Source organism: Carlito syrichta, unplaced genomic scaffold (genome assembly GCF_000164805.1).
Source record: "Carlito syrichta isolate Samal-C Ts95f unplaced genomic scaffold, Tarsius_syrichta-2.0.1 Scaffold303134, whole genome shotgun sequence".
Taxonomy (NCBI): Eukaryota; Metazoa; Chordata; class Mammalia; order Primates; family Tarsiidae; genus Carlito; species Carlito syrichta.
Window position 1 is genome coordinate 239,115 of NW_007247230.1, and position 19,424 is coordinate 258,538.

Consider the following 19,424-nt stretch of genomic DNA (forward strand, 5'->3'; position numbering starts at 1 on the left):
ACAGGCATGTGCTACCACGCCCGGCTGATTTTTTTTGATTTATTGTAGAGATGAGATCTCACCAAGTTGCTCAGGCAGGTCTCAAACCTACGGGCTCAGGCAATCCACTCACCTCGGCCTCCCAAAGTACTGGGATTACAGGCTGAGCCACCAAACCCAGCCGGATTGTGCTTTTTATTTGGTTCTCTGCCTGCTTGTTGTTGGTGTATAGGAATGCAACTGTCTTTTGCACGTTTATTTTGTACCCTGAGACTTTGCCAAAGTCCTTTATCAGTGCAAGCAGGTTTTTGACAGATTCTCTTGGATTTTCAAGGTATAGGATCATATCATCAGCAAAGACGGATAACCTGACTTCCTCTTTCCCTATTTGGATACCCCTGATTTCCTTCTCTTGTCTAATTGCCTGAACTAGGACTTCCAACACAATATTGAACAAGAGGGGTGAGAGTGGGAAGCCTTGTCTTATTCCAGTTTTCAGGGGAAATGTTTCCAGTTTCTGTCCATTTAGCATTATGTTAGCTGTGGGTTTATTGTAGATGGCACTTACTATTTTGAGGTATGTTCCTTCTATACCTAGGTGTTTGAGTGTTTTTATCAAGAAGGGATGCTGAATTTTATTAAAAGCTTTTTTTGCATCTAATGAGATAATCATGTGGTTCTTGTTTTTACATCTGTTAATGTATTTAATTACATTTATGGTCTTGTGAATGTTAAACCAGCCCTGCATCCTGGGGATGAAGCCTACTTGGTCATGGTGGATGAGTTTTGAGATGTGTTTTTGGATCCAATTTGCTAGAATCTTATTGAGGATCTTTGCATCTATGTTCATAAGGGATATTGACCTGTAGTTCTCTTTTTTTGTTGGATCTTTACCTGGTTTGGGTATCAGTGTGATGTTAGCTTCATAAAATGATTTGGGGAGAATTCCATCTTTCTCAATTGCCTGGAATACTTTCAGTAGGATTGGTATCAGCTCCTCCTTGTACGTTTTGTAGACTTCTGCTGGAAAGCCATCCAGTTCAGGGCTTTTTTTGGTAGGGTGTTCTTGTATGACGGAGTCAATTTCCTGGGCTGTTATTGATCTATTTAGTGTCTCAGTGTCTTCTTGTTTCAATATGGGGAAGTTGTGTGATGTCAAAAAGTTCTCCATTTCATTTTGGTTATCAAGTTTGTTTCCATATAGGTGTACATAGTAATCTCTGATAATCTTTTGTATTTCTTTGGGGTCAGTTGTGATTTGATCTTTTGTATTTCTGATTGTGTTTATTTGGACTTTTTCTCTCTTTTTCTTGGTCATTCTGTCTAGGGGCCCATCAATCTTGTTAATTTTTTCAAAAAACCAGCTTTTTGTTTTGTTGATATTTTCTATGATATTTTTGTCTTCTATGTCCCGTGTTTGGGCTCTTATTTTTGTGATTTAGATTCTTCTGCTAAAGTTGGGGTTTTAGTGGCCTTCTCTTTCCAGCTCCCTTAGGTGATTTGTTAGGCTCTCAACTTCTGATCTTTCTGTTTTCTTGATGTGTGCTCATAGAGATATATAAATTCCCCTCTGAGAACTGCTTTCAGGGCATCCCAAAGGTTTTGGTAAGATGTTTCTTCATTTTCGTTTGTTTTTAGGAGTCTTTTAATTTCTGCTTTGACTTCAGTGTTGACCCAATAGTTGTTCAGCATCCTGCATTTAGTGTCCATGTCTTTGTGGGCTTTGGCTAAATGTTGGTTGTGTTGATATTTATTTTTATTCCACAGTGATCTGAGAATGTGCATGGCAAGACATCAACCTAATGGAATTTGTTTATGCTTGATTTATGACCAAGGATGTGATCAATCTTGGAGTATGTTCCATGTGGTGATGAGTAGAATGTATATTCTGCGGTTGTTGGGTGGAATAACCTGTAGATATCTATTAAGTCTATTTGGTCATGTGTCAAGTTTAGGTTCTGGATCTCCTTGTTGATTTTTTTGCCCCGATGATCTATCTAGGGCAATCAGTAGGGTATTGAAGTCCCCTGCTATAATAGTGTTAGAGTCAGTATCTTTTTTTAGTTTACTTAGTAGTTGCTTTATAAATGCTGGTTCTCCTGTGTTGGGTGTGTATATTTTTAAGATGGATATTTCTTGTTGATGAATTGAGGCTTTTATCATTATGTAGTGTCCTTTTGCATCTTTTACAATTTTTGATAGCTTAAAGGTTGTTTTGTCTGATATTAAGATAGCAACACCTGCCTCTTTTGTGATCCATTTTCCTGGAAACTCGTTTTCCAACCTTTAACTTTGAGTCTGTGTGCGCCCCTTGAAGTGAGATGAGTCTCCTGGATGCAGCAAATAATTGGGTCATGGTTTCTTATCCAGTCTGCCATTCTGTGTCTTTTCAGTGGTGAATTTAGTCCATTCACATTCAGGCTGATTATTGAAATATGATTGTTTATCCCTGTCATGAGGTTCTTATAAAGTTTTTCCTTTGTTTGCTTGTTTTCTTTTGGCTTTGGAATTAATGTATGTGTGTGTTTTCAAGTTTCTTGTTGCGCTGTATTCTCTGCTGATTCTGTGCTCTGCTGTTCTCTTGGGAAGTGTGTGGTCAAACTTTTTCTTCTTCTTTCTTCTGTGCTTAATACCTTTTTTTTTTGAGTTGGAGTCTCACTCTGTCACCCAGACTGGAGTGCAGTGGCCGCTCCCAGCCACTGCAGCCTTGACCTGCTGGGCTCTGGAGATCCTTCCGCCTCAGCCTTCCAAGTAGCTGGAACTACAGACGCGCACTACCACACCCGGCTAATTTTTGATTTATTGTAGAGATGAGGTCTTGCCAAGTTGCCCAGGTGGGTCTCAAACCCGCGGACTCAGGCAATCCACTCACTTTAGCCTCCCAAAGCACGGGATTACAGGCTGACCCACCGAGCCCAGCTGCTTAATACCTTTTAAAGTGTCACCTCTAGAGCTGGCCTGGAAGCTGTATAATCTCTTAGGTATTGGAGGTGTCTGGGAAGGATTTTAATTCTCCCTCACTGATGAAGCTGAGCTTGGCTAGATAGGAAATTCTTGGTTTAAATTGTTTATTTTTGAGGACTTTGAATATAGGGCTCCAGTCCCTTCTTGCTTGTAGTGTTTCTGCTGATTGGTCTGCTGCTATTCTGATTGGTTTTCCAGGATAGGTAGTCTGACCTTTCTCTCTTGCTGCCTGTAGGACTTTTTCTTTAGTGCCTACTTTGAATAGGCGAATGACTATGTGTCTAGGGGTTAGTCTTCCCATTTGATGTCTTGTGGGAGTTCTCTGTATCTCTTGTGCTTGGCTGGCCACATCTCTGGTGAGATGGGTAAAGTTTTCTTGGATTACTTCCTGGAATACTTGCTCCAAGTTGTTCTTCATTTCCCTTTCTTTTTCTGGGATACCAATCAAGTATAGGTTCGGCTTCTTGATATAATCGCACATCTCTTGTAGACTTTGTTCTTTCTTTTTGAGTCTTCTTTCTATGTTTTTAACAGATTGGGTTAATTCCATGTTCTGGTCTTCAAGTTCTGTGATTCTTTCTTCAGTTAGATTAATTCTGCTTTCTATGCCTGTCATCTTGTTATTTATTTCCTGGATGAAATTTTTTATTGCCAAAATCTCTGTTACAAGTTCTTTCAGTGTTGCATCTTATCTTTCTTGAGTCCTATTCACTCTTTCTATCCATTCCCTAATCCCTGTTGGGATAGTCTTTGATGACTTCCATTGTTTGGGTACCAAGGTCTGATTTTTCAGGAGTTTTGTCTTTGGTACATTTGAAATTACCTGAGCTCTTCCTTTGGCTTTTCCTCATTTGTGGCAGATCTCTCGTTTTTCTCTTTAGTTCTGTTATTCAGTGTCAATGGGAGAGGCTTTCCCTTTTGATGTTTACTCAGACCTCTATTCTTCCCTGATCTGGGCTCTGAATTTGTTCTGTTTTTGAAATAGGATGGTGGATGGGAAGATTTGCTGTCTCTTGTAGTTTTCAAAATTCGAATAAAGTGGGGGATGGGGCGCTAGGAATCAGACACTAATTTCTTTGGAGTTCTTCTTCCCCCTTTTCTGGCCACATCCTTTGTCCCACAGCTGGATCAAGGTAGGGGGTGGGACTCCTGGAACTCAGCACTAGTCAGGTCTCTTTGCCAGTCACTGAGATTGAATCTGTTGGTCCATCTTGAGCAAGTCGGAGCACTTTCCTGCCCCGCCTTCAGTATGGTGGTGGGGTGCCTCTCTTGTCCTCTTGTGTGGGAACTTGCCTCTGGACTCCCTCTGTAGCCCCTTTCAGCGCCCTGCCAGGTGCTGGAGTGCTGAGGCAAAACCCAGAGCAGTCTCTTCTCCTATTTCAATGGTGAAGGAGCGCCCAGGGCCTTAGTTTCTCCCTGCTGCTTTTTCCGCTTTCTCAAAGGAAAACTCCTGTCTGTTTAAAAAAAAAAATGGTGCTCAGCTTCTGCCACCCAGAAGAGCCAGGGACAAAGTAGAGAAGCTGCAGCACCTGTTGTTTCACCAGAGGCCTGGCCACCTGCTCAGGAGCCCCACTTAGTCTCTCCCAGCATTTTCTTGCCAGGGAGGGAGGGTTTGTTGATTAAAAAAGAAAGAAAGAAAGAAAGAGAAAATGGCGCTCGCCTTCTGCTTCCCGGAATCACTAGAGTCCAAGCCCAGATGCTGTGGCACCAGCCGTTGCACCAGGAGAGCCCTGGCCCCCAGCTCCCTAGCCCTCACTCAGTCAGCCACTCACACGGCCACTCGCTCACCTGCACATACACAAAATTTTCCATACGCTCACGCACTCACACGGGGACTCGCATAGTCCGACTGGCTGGCCACCATCTTCCCCGCTGAAGTGAAGTATTTGTTAAGATCTTTTGCTCATTTTTTATTAGTCTATTTGGATTCTTATTGAGTTGTAAAATTTCTTTATGCTTTCTAAGGTATATATTCTCCAGACATTTTCAGCCAGTTTGGGCTTGTCTTTTCATTTTCTTAATAGTGTCAAAGGAGAGAAGTTTTCTAATGTTGGTGCAGTCTACTCTATCAGTTTTTTATATAGTTTCATGCTTTTTGTGTTTACCTAAGATTGCTTTGCCTAACCCAAGGTCATAAATCTTTTCTCCTATGTTTACTTGTAGAAGTTTTCTTGTAGAAGTTTTATATTTTTAGATTTGAAATTTACATACATTTTAAAATGTAAAGTACAAGATTCATTGTTTTGCAGATGGATGAACAATTGTTCCTGTACTTTTTGTTGCAAAGGCTATTATTTTGCTATTGAATTACCTTGTCATCTTTGTTGAAAATCAGTGGTTGAAAAAATTTGTGTGGTTTTTATTTCTGGAATCTTTGTTCTATTTTACTGATCTGTATATCTGTCCTAATGCAATACCAAATTGTTTTGATTACTGTAGTTTTATAGTGTATCTTGAATTCAGATTATGAGTCCTCTTACTTTGTTCTTTTTGACAAAATTTTTCTGGCTATTCTAGGTCTTTTGCCTGATTTTAGGATCAGTTTGTCAGTTTCTACAGAAATCCTCTTGGGACTGATTTCGATAGATGTTGAATGTAAGAAAATTTGGGGGAGAATTGACAACTTAATAGTTTTGAGTCTTTCAATCTACAGACATACTGTATCTCTCTGTTTATGAAAATCTTTGGTTTCACTCTTCAATGTTTTGTAGTTTTCAGCATAGCAATATTGCACATATTTTGTTAGCTTTTTTACCTATGAATTTTATGTTTTTGATGTTAAATTAAATGGTATTCCTTTCTTTATTATTTCTAGAGTATTCTATGATCTTGCTAAATTCACTTACTAGGTCTAGTACTTTTTGGTAAATTATTTTGTAGATTGCTAGGTAGGCAGTGAACACAGTTTAATTTGTTGCTTTCTAATTTGTGTGTCTTCTTAATTCTTTTTTTGGCTAAGAGTACAGTGTTGAATACAAGTAAATAGAGTGCACATCCTTGTTTTGCTTATGATCTTGGGGGAAAGCATTCAATCTTTCACTATTAGGTATAATATTAGCTGTAACTTTTGCAGACACTTGATCAGGTTGAGGAAGTTTCCTTTTATTCTTAGTGTACTGAGAAGTTTTATCCTTGAAGGCATGTTGAGTTTTGAAAAAAAATGTTGTTTTCATTCCTGATATAAGCCCTACTTGGTTATAATGCATTATCCTTTGTATATATGTGTACAGTATAGTTCTATAGTATATAATCATTTTGTTGGATTCTTATATATTATTGGATTCTATTTGCTGGTCTTTTGTTAACACTTTTTGCATCTATGTTCAGAGGGTCATTGATCTGTACTTTTTTTGCAGTGTCCTTGTTTGTCTGGTTTGGTATCAGTAATACTGACTTCATACAATGGATAGGGAAGTGTTAACTTTTGTTTTCTGATGGATTGGTGTAGAGTTGTTATTATTTATTCCACAAGTGTGTGACAAAATCTTCTGTGAAGCCATCTGGGTGTTAATATATCTTTGTGGGAAAGTATGGCTTCTTTTAAAGTATTAAAAGTATGGCTTCAATTACTTTCTTAGCTGTGGAGCCATTCAGGTTTTCTGTGTCTTCTTCTTCTTCTTTTTTCTTTTTTTTTCTGTTGGAGTCTCACTCTGTCACCCAGACTGGGAGTGCAGTGGCTGCTCCCGGCCACCACAGCCTCGACCTGCTGGGCTCTGGCGATCCTTCCGCCTCTGCCTTCCAAGTAGCTGGAACTACAGGCGCGTGCTATCACACCTGACTCATTTTTGATTTATTGTAGAGATGAGGTCTAGCCAAGTTGCCCAGGCGGGTCTCGAACCCACGGGCTCAGGCAGTCCACTCACCTTAGCCTCCCAAAGGCGTTCTGTGTCTTCTTACGTGAGCTTTGGTAATTTGTCTTCCAAAAAAGTTGTCAAGTGCATCTGAGATTTCAAATTTATTGGTGTGTACTATATTCTTTTAGTGTATGTATGCAGGATCTGTAATGATGCTTTCTTCGCTTTCATTTTGTGCTCATGGTTCTATATGGATATCCAACAACGGCAAATAAATAAAAAACTGTTATGCTTCCAAATGAATCCTCAGCTGTTTTCTGTCTTTATTATTTTCTTACTTTTGCTTGCTTAGGTTTAATTTCTCTTCTTTGCTAGTGTCTTAAGGTGGAGACTGAATTAATGATTTGAGAGTTTCTTCTTTTCTAAAATATGCATTTTATAAATTTTCATCTAAGCATTGTTTTAGCTATATTCCACAAATTTTGATACTGTCTTTAGTTAATTAATTAATTTTTGAGTCGAGGTCTCACTGTGTCACCCAGACTGGAGTACAGTGATACAATTATGGCTCACCACAGCCTCAACCTCCTGGACTCAGGCCATCCTTCCCATCCTCCTGGCCTCAGGCCATCTGTCAGCCTCCCAGGTAGCTGGGACTGTAGGTTCAAGCCATCATGCTTGGCTAATTTTTAATTTTTTGTAGAGATGAGACCTTGCTATGTTGCCAAGCTGGTCTTTCTAGGCTCAGACAATCCTCCCACCTTGACCTCTCAGAATGCTGGGATTATAGGTGTGAACCACCATGCCTGGCCAAAACTGTGTATATATTTAATTTAAAATACTTTCTAGCTGGGCTTGGTGGCTCAGCCTGTAATCCCACACCTTTGGGAGGCTGAGGTGAGTGGATTGCCTGAGCCCACGGGTTCGAGACCGGCCTGGGCAGGCGAGACCTCATCTCTACAATAAAATAAAAAAATTAGCCGGGTGTGGTAGCGCACGCCTGTAATTCTGGCTACTCGGAAGGCTGAGGCGGAAGGATTGCCGGAGCCTAGCAGGTCGAGGCTGCAGTGGCCGGTAGCAGCCACTGCACTCCAGTCTGGGCGACAGAGTGAGACTCCAACTCAAAAAAATAAATAAATAAATAAATAAATTTCCTCTTTATTACCTAGAGGTGTGTTGTTTAATTTTCAAACATTTGTGGATTTTTTCCACATCCTTCTTTGTTGATTTCTACTTTATGCTAAGTTTAGAGAAAATCATTTGTATGATTTTAATCATTTTAACTTTTTTAAGATTTATTTTATGGTCTAAAATATATATACTGCCTTGGTGAATGTATGTGATGTTTATTCTGCTGCCATTGAATTGACATTGAATTGATATTTTATAAATATCATTTAGGTTAAGTTAGTCCTGAATGAATTTTGAATGATGATGTTAGAATTAACCAGAGAAGAAAGGATGAGAATGAACATAGAAGTATGATATTAGAACTTAATCCCTTTGCTTTTAGTTGAGGAAACTGGAAAACTTAGTGATGATACAGCTTATCCAAAGTCACATACTTGTTCCAGAGCTACAAACGCAGTCCAAGTTTCCTAAAGTCTTTAGAGTTAATCACAAGCCCCCCCTCCCCCCAGAAGTCATGCACTAAGCTGGGCTTGAATTGGATTTTGATGACAAAGAGGCAGGGTTGGTTGGAAATAGCTCTGTTTAAGGTAGGAATTTGGAGAATTTGCTGATACTGCTTACATGGGCCATGTAGCATCCTAATTTATATGTAATGGCTGAAGTTCTTGTACTTAGTTTAAGTGGTTAGAACTTTGCGTTAATAACAACAATCATTGTATACTCCTTCAGTGTTTGGGTGTCTTTTACATTCACACATGACCTGGGATCATTTGAAGACCACGTGAGCAGCAAGTATTGATATTTTCCTCAGTGTTTAAGTGAGAAACCAGAGGCTCAGTGAGATTATGTGATTTGCTGAAGATCACACAGTGATTGATGGATTTAGGCTTTTACTTCTTCCATGACTTAGACTTTATTATTCATTTCCCTAGTCAGCTGTGTGCAAGGTATTATAAAAAGTGTGCAGGGCCGTGTGTGGTGGCTCATGCCTGTAATCCCAGCACTTTGGGAGACGGAGACAAGAGTATTGCCTGAGTCCAGGGATTCAAGACCAGCCTGGGCAACTTGGCAAGACCTCGCCTCTACAATAAATCAGAAAATTAGCTGGGTGTGGTGGACTGTGCCTGTTGTTCCAGCTACTTGGAAGGCTGAGGCAGAAGGATTGCCTGAGAACAGCAGGTTGAGCTGCAGTAACTATGAGTGTGCCACTGTACTTCAGCCTGGGTGACAGAGTGAAACAGTGTGCTGTTTTTAGGCTGGGCACTGTGACTCATGCCTGTAATTCCAGCACTTGGGAGGCTGAGGCAGGAGGATCGTTTCTACAAAAGAAAAACAAAAAAGTCAGGCGTGGTGGTATGCACCTGTAGTCCCAGCTACTCAGAAGGCTGAGGTGAAGGATTACCTGAATCCAGGAGGCTGAGCCACAGTGAGTTATGATCTTGCCACTGCACTCCAGCGTGGGTGACAGAGAGACCCCAACTAAAAGATAAATAAATAAAATGTTTTTAAGAAAGTGTGCTGTTTTTAATAAAGCTATTAAAATATGTCGTTTTGGTTAGATTAATAGAATTGTGTATGCCGTAGTTTCTGTATTGTTGGGACATTAATCTATATATTAATGAAAAAAGGATAGTATATAACACACTTCTTATTAACGTAATTTAATAGTTCTGAAATGTACAAAGTAGTCAAAGTAGTATACAATATAATATAGTGCTTTTTTTAAAAAAAGTTTTTAAATTTGAGACAGGATCTTGCTATGTTGCCCAGGCAGGTCATTAACTTCTGAGCTTAAGTGATCTCCCACCTTAGCCTCCCAAAGTGCTGGGATTACAGGTGTGAACCACTGTGCTCAGTTGCCTGTTTTGTTAAGCATGTTTTTCTTTTTCGTTATTAGTCAGGAACCAAGGGATTTTTCTGAGCTTTATGGTTGTGTGATTTCTAATTTCTTATTCGATTTTTTTTTTTTTTTGAGTTGGAGTCTCACTCTGTCACCCAGACTGGAGTGCAGTGGCACACTCAATGGCCACCGCAGCCTCGACCTGCTGGGCTCAGGTGATCCTTCCACCTCAACCTTCCAAGTAGCTGGAACTACAGGCATGTGCCACCATGCCCAACTGATTTTTTTGATATTGTAGAGACAAGCTCTCACCACGTTACCCAGGCTGGTCTTGAACCCGTGGGGTCAGGCAATCCTCTCACCTCCACTTTTCAAAGTGCTGGGATTACAGGCGTGAGCCACTGAACCTGGCTAGGTTTTTTATTCAATATTTTTATGTCTACCTTTCGAAAATACTTTTACATCTCATCCCATTCTATCTTTATGGCACTCCTGTGAGATAGAGCAGGGAGTGTTTTCCAGTTTTGGCTGACAAAGGAATTAAAGCATGCCCCCTTACCACTGATAAATTACTGTATGTTAGGGAGTGTACTGGGCACCAGGGCTGTGAAGATAAACAAGTCAAAGATCTGAAAATCTCTATAAAGCAGTTGAAGTTGAAGTCAGAACCCAGGTCACTTGCTTCTTAGCCCCATATCTTTTCAAGTACTAGGACTCATTAGAACTACTACTAATTTAATGCCCATTTTCATGACATTTGTACTTGAGAACTTTCATTCTGTATTCGTCCCTGCTCAGAGACTCTCCCCCTCCCTTGCTTTTATGGTATGTATATTTTTTTCTTTTCTTTTCTTTTTTTTGTTTTTAGTCGGAGTCTCACTCTGTCGCTTAGGCTAGAGTACAGTGGCATGCTCACGGCCACCGCAGCCTCAACCTGCTGGGCTCCAGTGATCCTTCTACCTTAGCCTTACAAGTAGCTGCAACTACAGGTGTGTGCCACCACACATGGCTAATTTTTTTATTTATTGTAGAGAGATGAGGTCTCACCAAGTTGCCCAGGTTAGTCTTGAACCCGTGGACTCAGGCAATCCTCTCACCTCCTCAGCCTCCCAAAGTGCTGGGATTATAGACGTGAGCCACTGCGCCCAACCCTGTATATTTATTTCTTCCAATTTTAGAAAATCTTGCAAAGCACAGAGAAGAGAATAAAAAAATTACCATAATCCTGCTCACTGCGATCATTGTTAACCTTTTGGTGAATGTAATTTTAATCTTTTTTCCCCAGGCATATATGTGCATAATTATTTTATGTTTAAAAAGTTTCAGGTTCTTTTAAATCTTGAAATTGATTTTATAATGTTTTCTTTTTTCTCTTCTAAGATGAAAACTTCTTGATTTATAGTTTTATAAAATCATGATTGTAGACTCATCTTTTGGTCTTGTGTCAGTTTAGTAAGTGATGTAGGTAAGCAGGGAGTACGTGATGAAGTTGGCTTTGGCAATAGAGGTAGGAGAGAAGGAAGTCAGGTGAATGTTCACAGAATATTCTGCTGGGTTTGGCTGTTACATCTCTAACTGGAGAAAGAAGAAAAATACTCTGCGCTGGCAGTCCTTCTTGTCTTCCCTCCCTGGAACCCTCACTTTAGTTCTTCATGGCAGTTTGTTTTTTAAAAGCTACAACTCTTCCTGCTGAAGTAACTACATCTTTTTTATATTTCACAGTTGGGCATGTTATACTATTTTGAGTTATTTTCGAACTCAGTTCTTCAATTTAAAGTTTTATTCCTCCTACCTTTTAGGTGAAATTTAATTTGAGGGGCAACCCTCTCAGGTCCCTTCCCACTGTGGGAGCTTTTCTGTCCTCTTAATAAATCCTGCTTTAAAAAAATAAATTTAATTTGGGGTGGGCACTGACTAGAAGGTCATACCATCTGAAAGAGAGTGGTATGTAGGCAATAATTAAATAACTATTTAGGACTTTAGGGAATCAATCTTTTATTTTTTCCCTAGGGATTTATATTTTTTTAAAGTACTCTTATAGACTTACTAAATTGTGTTTTCTTTGAGATCAGAGAAGGTATAGTATACTTCTAAATCCTCTATCCTTCATCAATAAAATAGCCTTTCCCTAACAACCTCAAGAAATGCTTGTGGAATATGTGTGAATAATGGTGCCTGTGATCTCTTGTAATGGTTGTGAGGCTTTTGGCTGAAGCAGGAAATGCTCACTTGATTACCTTGTCTTTTTTTTTTTTTAAGTCAGAGTCTTACTCTGTCGCCCAGGCTGGAGTGCAGTGGCATGCTCATGGCCACTGCAGCCTCAATCCTCTGGGCTCAGGTGATCCTTCTGCCTCAGCCTTCCAAGTAGCTGGAACCACAGATGCGTGCCACCATGCCTGGCTAATTTCCTGTAGAGATGAGGGCTTGTCATGTTGCCCAGGCTAGTTTCGAACCCCTGAGTCAGGCAATCCTCTCACCTCCGCCTCCCAAAGTGCTGGGATTATAGGCGTGAGCCACCGTGCTTGGATGATTAGTGATTTGTTTTTTGCTAGCTCTGTTTCAGTATAGTCAGTCTCAGCATTGATGGAAGTCTTTTTGTAACTGTCATTCTCTGGTTGTAGTAAAATCTGATTGAAATAAAAAGAACTAACTGTGTGTTTCCCTCCTCTCTTAGATTCATGCCCGCAACCAAAATGAAATCATTTTTGGGCTAAATGACGGTTACTATGGTGCTCCATTTGAACATAAGGTAAGAGCATTTCCCCTAATGTTATGAGTTTTGTTTAGTCCAGGTGTGCCTTGTAGGTGAACAGGGTAGATTTAATCCTGAAAAGCTCTGTGTAAATAGAATCGTGTTTTAAGTATCATTGTAAGCTTGTTCAGCGTGGCTTAGGGTGAATGCTTTTGAAAGTGAAAACTCATTTTGTAAGGCATATAACCACCCAGTTCATCTTTTCTAAATCCAGATTATATTAATTTTTCTAAAGGAAATCCAGAACTGGCTGTTTTTTCTTATTCTACATAATTCTTTGGAGATTAAGAAGGGATGGTGGATTTTGATTAAATACAATTTTATTAACTGCTTCAGCTATCTTTTATAACTTTCAACAAATTTAAGAAACCATGAGTCAAATTGTTTTACATCAGAACTGTCTCTTTATCTAAAGGTGATTAGAGAAAGGGAAGGGAAGAAATTTCATATTTACCATCTCTGGTACTGTGATGGGAGAGTCACATCAGCCACAAACCAATGTGGTAAATTTTATCCCTTCATTTTATAGATAAGGAAACAGGCTGTGAGAGATGAACTTCATAGACTCATATATCTGGAAAGTAGCTGAACTGAGATTTCAGGTTGCCTGCCTCGAAAACCTACGCTCTTTCTACTCTGTGAGGGTGTTTTACCTATGAAATTCTGAAGCTTATGTGTTAGTTGCTCTTAGTGATCATGTTGCTTCATAATTCTTTGTTGTCTGAAATGCTTTCCTTAGAATACTCCACTCATTCAACAATATTCTGTTGAGTACCTGCTGTGTGTACGGTACTCTGAGTACTAGAATACAGTGGTGAGCAGATGGATATTTTCCTGCTGTTGGGGAGTGTATGCAAGAGACAACACTGATAAAGTAATCTAACAGATAAACATGTAAATACAAATGGTGGTAAGTCTGTAAAAGCATGTAATGTGGACCTGGCTTATCCTAGAGGCTATAAAAGCATGTAATTCTCTGTAAAAGCTTATAATGGTACCTCACCTATTCTAGGGGTTCAAGAAAGGTCTTCTTGGGGACTTGGTTTTGAAAGCAGCACTCCAGATGATGAACTCAGGTGAATTCTGTGAAGGGGTTGGTGTCTGAATAGAGGACTATTCAGGCAGAGGAGACTAATATGCTGGAAGGCCACGAAGTAGAAGGGAACATGGTGAGTTTTAGGAACTGAAGGATGATGGTCAGAGTAGTGAGGGGGAGTGATACTAGGTGAGACTGGAGGGCTAGGCAGGGACCATAGCATCCAGAACTTTTAAAGAACTGTATCCTAAGAACAGGCGATTGTGTGGAAGGCATTTTACCATGGCAGTGCTATAGTCAGATTTGCGTTTTAATAGTTTCACTCAGGCTGCAGTAAGGACTGATTGTATAGGAGGTGGGAATGTATGGGGGAGGTCAGTAAGGAGAATCTTGCAGTGGGTCAGATAAGAAATGTTACTCTCTGAAACAGGATTGTGGTAGATCAGAGAAAAGATAGATTTAAGAAAGTTTTAGGAGATAAGATCATTAGAACTTGCTAAAGACTTGAATTTAAGGCATAAGACAAAAGGAAGTGTTAAGGATGACTTCTGGGTTTCTGTCTTGGAGGAAGTGACTGGATGGATGAAGGTGTCAGGCACTGAGAAAACTAAGGGACACTGGAGAAAGAACAGATTTGGTGGTGGCAGGTTATGAGTTGGGATTTGATCATGTGGCTTTTGAGATGCCATTGAGACATCCATGTGTAGACATGTTAAGTAGGCATTTGGGTATGTGAGTCGAGTTCAGAAGAGAGAACTGGGTTAGGCATATAAATGTGGGACCAAGGACAAGTAGTCATTGAAATCATGACTGCAGATGAGGTAGATGAGGAACAGGCAGGGCAGGAAGATGGGCACCGAGTAACCAAGCTTTGAGGACCTCCAACCTTGATAGGCAGATAGAGAAGGGGGTATCAGAGGTGAATGAGGTGTGGCCACAGGAAAAGGGAAGAGGCGGTCAGGTTTCATGCAGAATCTCAGAGTCCAAAGAAAGAGAGGCTTTTGTTGATGATTTTTTTTGTTTGCCTTTTTATTCATTTGTTTTTTAAAGGGAGGGAGTGATCAAATAAAATGAGGATGGAGAATTGGATTTAACTAATGGAAGTTATTCTAGGCAACTTCTTCAAAATTCACTTCAAACTCTGATAGGCTTTTTGTTTTGTTTTGAGTGGAAGTCTCACTCTGTCGCCCAAACTGGAGTGCAATGGCACGCTCATGGCCACCGCAGCCTCTATCTGCTGGGCTCAGGCAATTCTTCAGCCTCAGCTTTTCAAGTAGCTGGAACTACGGACATGTGCCATCTTGCTCAGATAATTTTGTGATTTATTGCAGGGATGAGGTCTTACCTAGTTGCCTAGGCTGGTCTCGAACCCCTGGGCTCAGACAATCCTCTCACTTTGGCCTCCCAAAGTGCTGGGATTATAGGTGTGAGCCCCCACTCCCAGCTGCTTTTTTTCTTTATTTTAAGGCTCTCATCTTCTGAGTTTCTATGGTATATCAACATTCTGTGTATACCTTTGACATAAGATATACCATTTGTAGCTGGGCTCATCTTTCTAGTCTAAACTCTTAAAGGACATATTTCCATATGTGATATTGAATTCGCAGTATCTGCCACAGTTCTTGGGACTTGCTATTTGCTTAGTAAAAATATTCATGATTTAATGAGAGAATTGTGAGGCTGCTATTGCTGCTGTTGTAATGTCTTACTTACATGGTTAGCTATCCTGACACTGTTGAGGCATGAGGTTTCACCTGCAACTGTTAACTAGCACAATGTGTGGCACATGTAAGAATACAATTAACAGCTAATATCTGTTGAGCATTACTATATATCAAACACTGTTTATAAGAGTTTTGCATCTGTTGTATATTTAATCCCCCTAGAACCATATAGCCAGAAACTAATAGTTGTTGAGGCTTGAGGTAAGCCAATAACTAATCCTCCTTTCTTCTTCTCCTGAGTTTGGAGCAAGTTCAGAAATAAACTGAGTGATAGATAAATGGAGATCAGAATGTTGACTTTATTACTGATAAGTCTGATTGGCAAGTATGACTTAAATTCTATGATTAAATGAGCTTGCTGTGACTAAAATGACTGTGTATTGTTGCCTCCAAATGGAACCTCCCCCCAAACATAATAAAGCAAAGGAAACCAAGGTCTTCTCCTTGTAGGAATGAAGCCAGATCCTCTAAGCCAAAAGTAGTGCTTGTATCTGTGCTGTAGACAAGCTGCTTCTGATGAGAGGGAAACTAGGAAAAACTATACCGTCAAGCTCAGTTCCACCTTCAAAGCTCAACAATCAGGTTATCGACTGGTCTCTGAGAGTAGTGAGTGAAGGATATGGAGTAATTGGAAATGCTCCTTTCATGACCTTCCCTCCTGGGAAATGGGGTAAAACATATTGCTTCTGTATGGAAGCATGGGAATGCAGAATAAGTGTTTCCCTGTAACAATAAATAGCTAATAGTTAATGAGCATATATGTGCCAGGAGCTCTTCTAAACACTTTACATATCTTACCTAATTTAAACTTCACAATCATTCTTTTTTCTTTTTTTTTTTTTTTTTGAGTTGGAGTCTCACTCAGTCGCCCAGACTGGAGTGCAGTGGCCACTCCTGGCCACCGCAGCCTCGACCTGCTGGGCTCCGGCGATCCTTCCGCCTCAGCCTTCCAAGTAGCCGGAATTACAGGCATGTGCTACCACACCCAGCTGATTTTTTGATTTATTGTAGAGATGAGGTCTTGCTGCCCAGGCGGGTCTCGAACCTCAGAGTTTTATCACCTCAGCCTCCCAAAGGCGCGGGATTACAGACTGAGCCACCAAGCCCGGCCACAATCATTCTTTTATAGAAGAGGAAGCTGGCACAGAGAAGTTAAGTAACTTTCCTGAGATTACACGACTGCTAAGTAGCAGAGCTGGGATTCAAAACTAGGTGGTCAATAAATGTTTATTGATTATACGATTGCAATAAGTGGGATGTTTTATTCTGTCGTCCTTCAGTTAGTGAGCTTTGCCAATTTATAAGTCTTGCTTATCTTGTCCCTTTGCAGCTTTCAAATGAACACCTGACATATAGGCTGGACCTTAGAAAAAATATTTTTATGTCTTTTTAAAGAAAGTCACAAATAGCATTTCCAGTCAAGATGACTTTGCAAGTACACACTTAGATACCACCAACCAAAACGAATGATTGATGAAATCAGAGAAATTTAAAGAGGCATCCCTTGCTAAAACAAACACAAAACAAGGTAATAAACATCTGTGGAACAGAAACACAAAGAAAAGTGGGCAGAAACAAAAACCTTGGGCCTGTTGGACCAGAAGTAGGCAGAAGGATGGACTCCTCAGAGCAAAAGAAGTATGGGATGAACACTGAAAACGAAGGTGGGACCTGCCTGATGACAAAAGGAGGCTAAGGAAAGGCAGCTTAGAGAAACTGCAGAATTTGAAGAGTAGCCTTAGAAGGGGAAATTTTGAAAGCTACCAGAGAGATAGGAAATACTGCTTATGAATTAGACTGACAGCAGACTTTGCATCAGCAACAGTAGATGCCAAAAGAAAGATATCTTCAATGTGCTGTTAATCATTAATGCATTAATTCTATTTCCAGTAAACTTTCAGTCAGCAGTGAGGTGAGAGAGAGTGGTTTTAAAACAAATCAACTAATTAATTATTTTTCAGGCAGGATATTGTTCTGTCACCCAGGAGTGCAGTGGTGTGATCATAGCTCAGCAGCTTCCAACTACAGTGATCCTCCTGCCTTAGCCTCCTGAGTTGCTAGGATTTTAGGTGTGAGACTTCATGCCTGGCAGAGATAGCTTTAAATACACAAACATTGAGAGTTTGCTGCCGACCAATCATTTACCCATAGTGAATATGCAAATAGAAGATGATGCTAATTGAGGATATAGGATGGAAGAAAACAGCAAGGGGTATAAAAATGGTTCGAGCGTGAGTGAGTTTAATGAACTACTGACTGTAAGCTAATAGACAAAAGCCAGTATTTGATAAATGTGTGTGTCTTAAGGTAAAATAGACTAGGCCATTATTATTCAAAGTGTAGTCTGTGGACTTTTGCCTGTCTAGAAACTGGCTGTGGTGACAAAACATAAAGAGTAAAAGTTTCAGTACTTTTATCACAAATTGCTATTATTTTGACATTTTATTGTATTTTATGTAATTATCAGATCACAATGGATTGAAGCAAAAAAAAAAAAAAAAAACTCAAACACTTGGTCCTTTTACTCATTTCTGTTGAGTTTTTAGGAACGTAAAATCTCTCAACTGTGTGCTACAGTAAACCAACTATTATACTAAATGGATAAGTAGTTCATTCTCACTTTCAGAAATGTATTTGGATACTATTTAATACATTGAAAATCTTTCACTAAAGTAAACATCTAGATTTTAATTCTTTATTCAGTAATCTCTCCTGGCATTATTAGGGAGTGATATGTTCTTGTTAATTTTATGTAGCAATATTTCATTTTATTCGCTTTCACGTGTGGCAGTCTGAAGTATCTAACAGCATTGTGAACAAAAAAGATAATTGATGATGCAGATCTTTATCTTAGTTGTAAAAGTGATTCATGATATTTTTTTCTGTGAAAAAATATCAAGCAACTACTACATGCCTATTATTAAACTAGGTTCTGTGGGATACAAAAGTGTAAGAACAGATTCACAAATGAATTTTTATTTTTGTTGAGGAGATAAGACAACAAAACAGGAGATCTGCAGTTTGCAAATGGATTTACTTTGAAAATTCTTTTTAATGTCAGTTGTTTGGGTCTTGCAGATGATCCAGGTGAATTATAGTGGAACCTTAAATGCTTTGAAGAACACTTTAGTAGGAGGCCTTAATGTTTGAGGACTGTGGAGGACAAAGAGAGACATGGTTAGAGATTGAAGCTATGGATGGTGGTTGGTGAATAGGGCAGTGGCCTGGAGAGGTGTTTTTCTGGATGGGTTTAACTGCCAGGATGGTGCCCAGGGAAGGGTGGGGAATACAAGGCTGTTGCTCCGGTTCTCATGTTAGGTATCTTTGCCTGAATTTCCTTTTGGTGTCTACTCTTCTTTTGGGGAGACTGCTGGCAGCTACTTTGGGTAAATGCATAAGTCGGGTGGTTGGAAATATGGGTTTTGGAGTCAGATTGATGTGGGTTTAATTCTAGGCCCAACTAGAAGCTGCTACCCAATAAATGGAAATGACTACTCACTAGGGTCTAAACTGTATGATTAGAGGAATTATGTCTCCAATACTTACCAGTGTGTACTACATACAGTGCCTGGTATGTAGTGGGTGCTTAGTAAAATTCTGTTAATGATTGTAGATGCATGCTTCCTGTGTTCAGGACTATCATAACAGTAACCAAGAATAGAAATCTTGAGGAGATGGAATTTCTCCTACCGTGTTTTTACCCACAGCATCAACTTTTGGTATTTATTTCTATGTAACCCATGCTGTCATAATAATTCTAACTATTGTGTTACTGACAAAGCACAGATGCATTAGACTAGTAAGAATACTTTTCTCAAAGGAGAAACTATGACAGCAATATCTTTCGAGTCCAACAGATGGCAGTGCTTTCTCATGTTAATGGAAAAAACTTAGAGCTGGAATAGAATCCAAGTAAAAAGGATCTAATCTTTTTGAATGAAAGAAACTCTCAAGAGAATGAAACAGCAATTTGTTGATAAATTTCACAAAAATAACCACGTAACTTGACCATCTCAAGTACATGATCAGACTGGGATTGAAAATTTGGGTACAACAGTAAGTTTCAGAATCTGTTTTGAAAGCCTGCCAAATGAATATTCCTCATTTTATATTTTCAAGACATGCTATCTTGAAAAGTAGGAGGCCTGAATTCTAATTCCAGACTTGTTCTGGTACACAACCTCTCTTAGTTTTAGGTTCCTCA

At 39.7% G+C, this 19,424-nt stretch overlaps 1 protein-coding gene across 2 annotated transcripts in view; it reads left to right on the top strand.

The window, feature by feature from the left end:
• The window catches only part of UVRAG (UV radiation resistance associated), a 303,419-nt gene that overhangs the window by 33,335 nt on the left and 250,660 nt on the right, over positions 1–19,424 (top strand). For both annotated transcript variants that reach the window (XM_021712220.1, XM_008057822.1), the window contains one exon: positions 12,383–12,457. In XM_021712220.1, the coding sequence (XP_021567895.1) occupies positions 12,383–12,457 (75 nt within the window). The remainder of the gene's footprint in view (positions 1–12,382; positions 12,458–19,424) is intronic.